At 46.2% G+C, this 2,117-nt stretch overlaps 1 protein-coding gene across 1 annotated transcript; it reads left to right on the top strand.

The window, feature by feature from the left end:
* The first annotated feature begins 830 nt into the window (after positions 1 to 830).
* Positions 831 to 1,778, top strand: LOC115641995 (olfactory receptor 52B6-like). Its single transcript, XM_030545327.1, has one exon. It carries the CDS (start codon positions 831 to 833, stop codon positions 1,776 to 1,778), a length of 948 nt encoding a protein of 315 aa, XP_030401187.1.
* The last annotated feature ends 339 nt before the right edge of the window (positions 1,779 to 2,117 follow it).

Raw genomic sequence — 2,117 nt, forward strand, 5'->3', positions numbered from 1 at the left:
ATGAATAGGATAATCATATTTAGTATATCACAACCTTTCCTATGATACCTTACATGACCCACCTTGCATAAAATACATCTTAGTTATGCCATATTCACATCATAACAATATTGGTGTGAAGAATACGGTGCGTAATGCAACAGGGATAACTTGATCAAAGTTGATAAGTACCTTCATGAAGAACAAGCATTTGCTCTTTAGTCTAGCAGATAAAGGTATAACACTGTCCAATGGCTGGAAGATACAAATTTAGATGGGTAATAAGGCCTCACATTGTTAACAGGTAATAAGGCCTCAAATTAACCACTGAAACAAGTTACCAAGGGCCACAGTGGATTCTCCATCACTGGTGATTTTTATATCAAGAATGGATGTTGTTCCAAGAGATCTGCTGTAGGAATTATTGCAGGGCAGGTCTCTGGCATATGCTGTGCAGGAGGTCAGACTAGATGTTCACAATGGTCCCTTCTGGCCTTGCAATCTCTGAATGAATAGGAATTACATGGTCCCTAAGTCTTTCTGGGTACGTCTATACTGTGTTCTAAAACTCCCCTGTCCAGGTTTCAGAGCCCGAGCTCCAGCCTGTGCTGGAACATCTACATGACTATTTTTAGCACCGTATCATGAGCCTGTGTCTCTAGACTTGGGGTCTGTGACTTCGTGCCAAGAGGTTATTTATTTATTTATTTTGTATAGACGAAGCCTGTGTGGGACCATAAGTGCCTGGAGGTTAATTTCACCTGATCTGATTCTCAGTTAACTGGACAGTCATTGCCACTTGCTTTTTCTACAGAGAACACATGTGAACTGGAACGGAGCTCCGTCCCATCATGGCCACTCTCAATCACACCAGCTTCACTCTCGTAAGATGCATCCTGGTCGGCATCCCAGGCATGGAGGCCTCTCACAGCTGGATCTCCATCCTCTTCTGCTCCATGTACATGATCGCCCTGCTGGGGAATGGCCTACTTCTCTTCATTATCATCAAAGAGCAGAGCCTGCACAAGCCCATGTACCTGTTCCTGGCCATGCTGGCGGTGGCTGATGTTCTGCTGTCTACTGCCACAATGCCCAAAATGCTCAGCATATTCTGGTTCAATGCCAGGGAAATCACTTTCAGTGCCTGCTTCACCCAAATGTTCATTATCCATTTTATTTTTGTTGCAGAGTCGGCCATCCTGCTGGCCATGGCATTCGATCGATACGTCGCCATCTGTGACCCCCTGAAATACACCACCATACTAACGCTTTCAAAGATATGGAAAATTGCAGCAGCATCTGTCATCAGAGGGGTTCTCCTGGTGGGCTCCCTTACCTTCTTTCTGAAGAGGTTACCGTACTGCGGACCCAATGTCATTTATCACACGTTCTGTGTGCACATGGGCATAGCATGGCTGGCTTGTGCTGATATAACACTCAATATTTGGTATGGTTTAACGGTGGCTCTTCTAACCACAGGGCTAGATTTTCTGTTTATTGTTGTGTCCTACATTCTTATCCTCCAGGCCGTTTTCCGACTCCCATCCAAAGACGCCCGGCTCAAGGCTCTAGGCACCTGCGGCTCCCACATCTGGGTCATACTGATGTTTTACATCCCTGTCTTTTTCTCAATCTTCGCATATCGCTTTGGTGGAGCCAACATCCCTCAGTATATTCTTGTCCTGCTGGCCAACATCTTTGTAATCGTTCCTCCCATGTTAAATCCCATCGTGTATGGGGTGAGAACCAGACAGATTCGAGAACGAGTGATTCAGGAGCTCTTCAAGGTGGGCAAATGATTCTGAGGGCTGCAGCCAGCGCAGTATCTGAGCAATTAACCTCACCAACAAGCTTCCCCAGAAGCGGAATCAGATTGTCATTTATGAGGTGTTTGTACAGCACCAGGCACAATGGTTAATCAGAGAATGTTAGAATTGGAGACATAGAGAGCTGGAAGCGGACCTTGAGAAGGCATCAGTCCCGCCCCCTGTGCTGTGGCAAGTCCCAGTACACCTAAACCAGCCCCGACAGGGGCTTGTCCACTTGTGTTTAAAAGAGTCCAATGAAGGGGCTTCACCACCTCCCTTTGAAGCCTGTTCTAGAGCTAAATTGTCCTTTTAGTTAGGGTCCTTTAGCCT

This window comes from Gopherus evgoodei, unplaced genomic scaffold (genome assembly GCF_007399415.2).
Source record: "Gopherus evgoodei ecotype Sinaloan lineage unplaced genomic scaffold, rGopEvg1_v1.p scaffold_36_arrow_ctg1, whole genome shotgun sequence".
In the NCBI taxonomy this organism is placed as follows: Eukaryota; Metazoa; Chordata; order Testudines; family Testudinidae; genus Gopherus; species Gopherus evgoodei.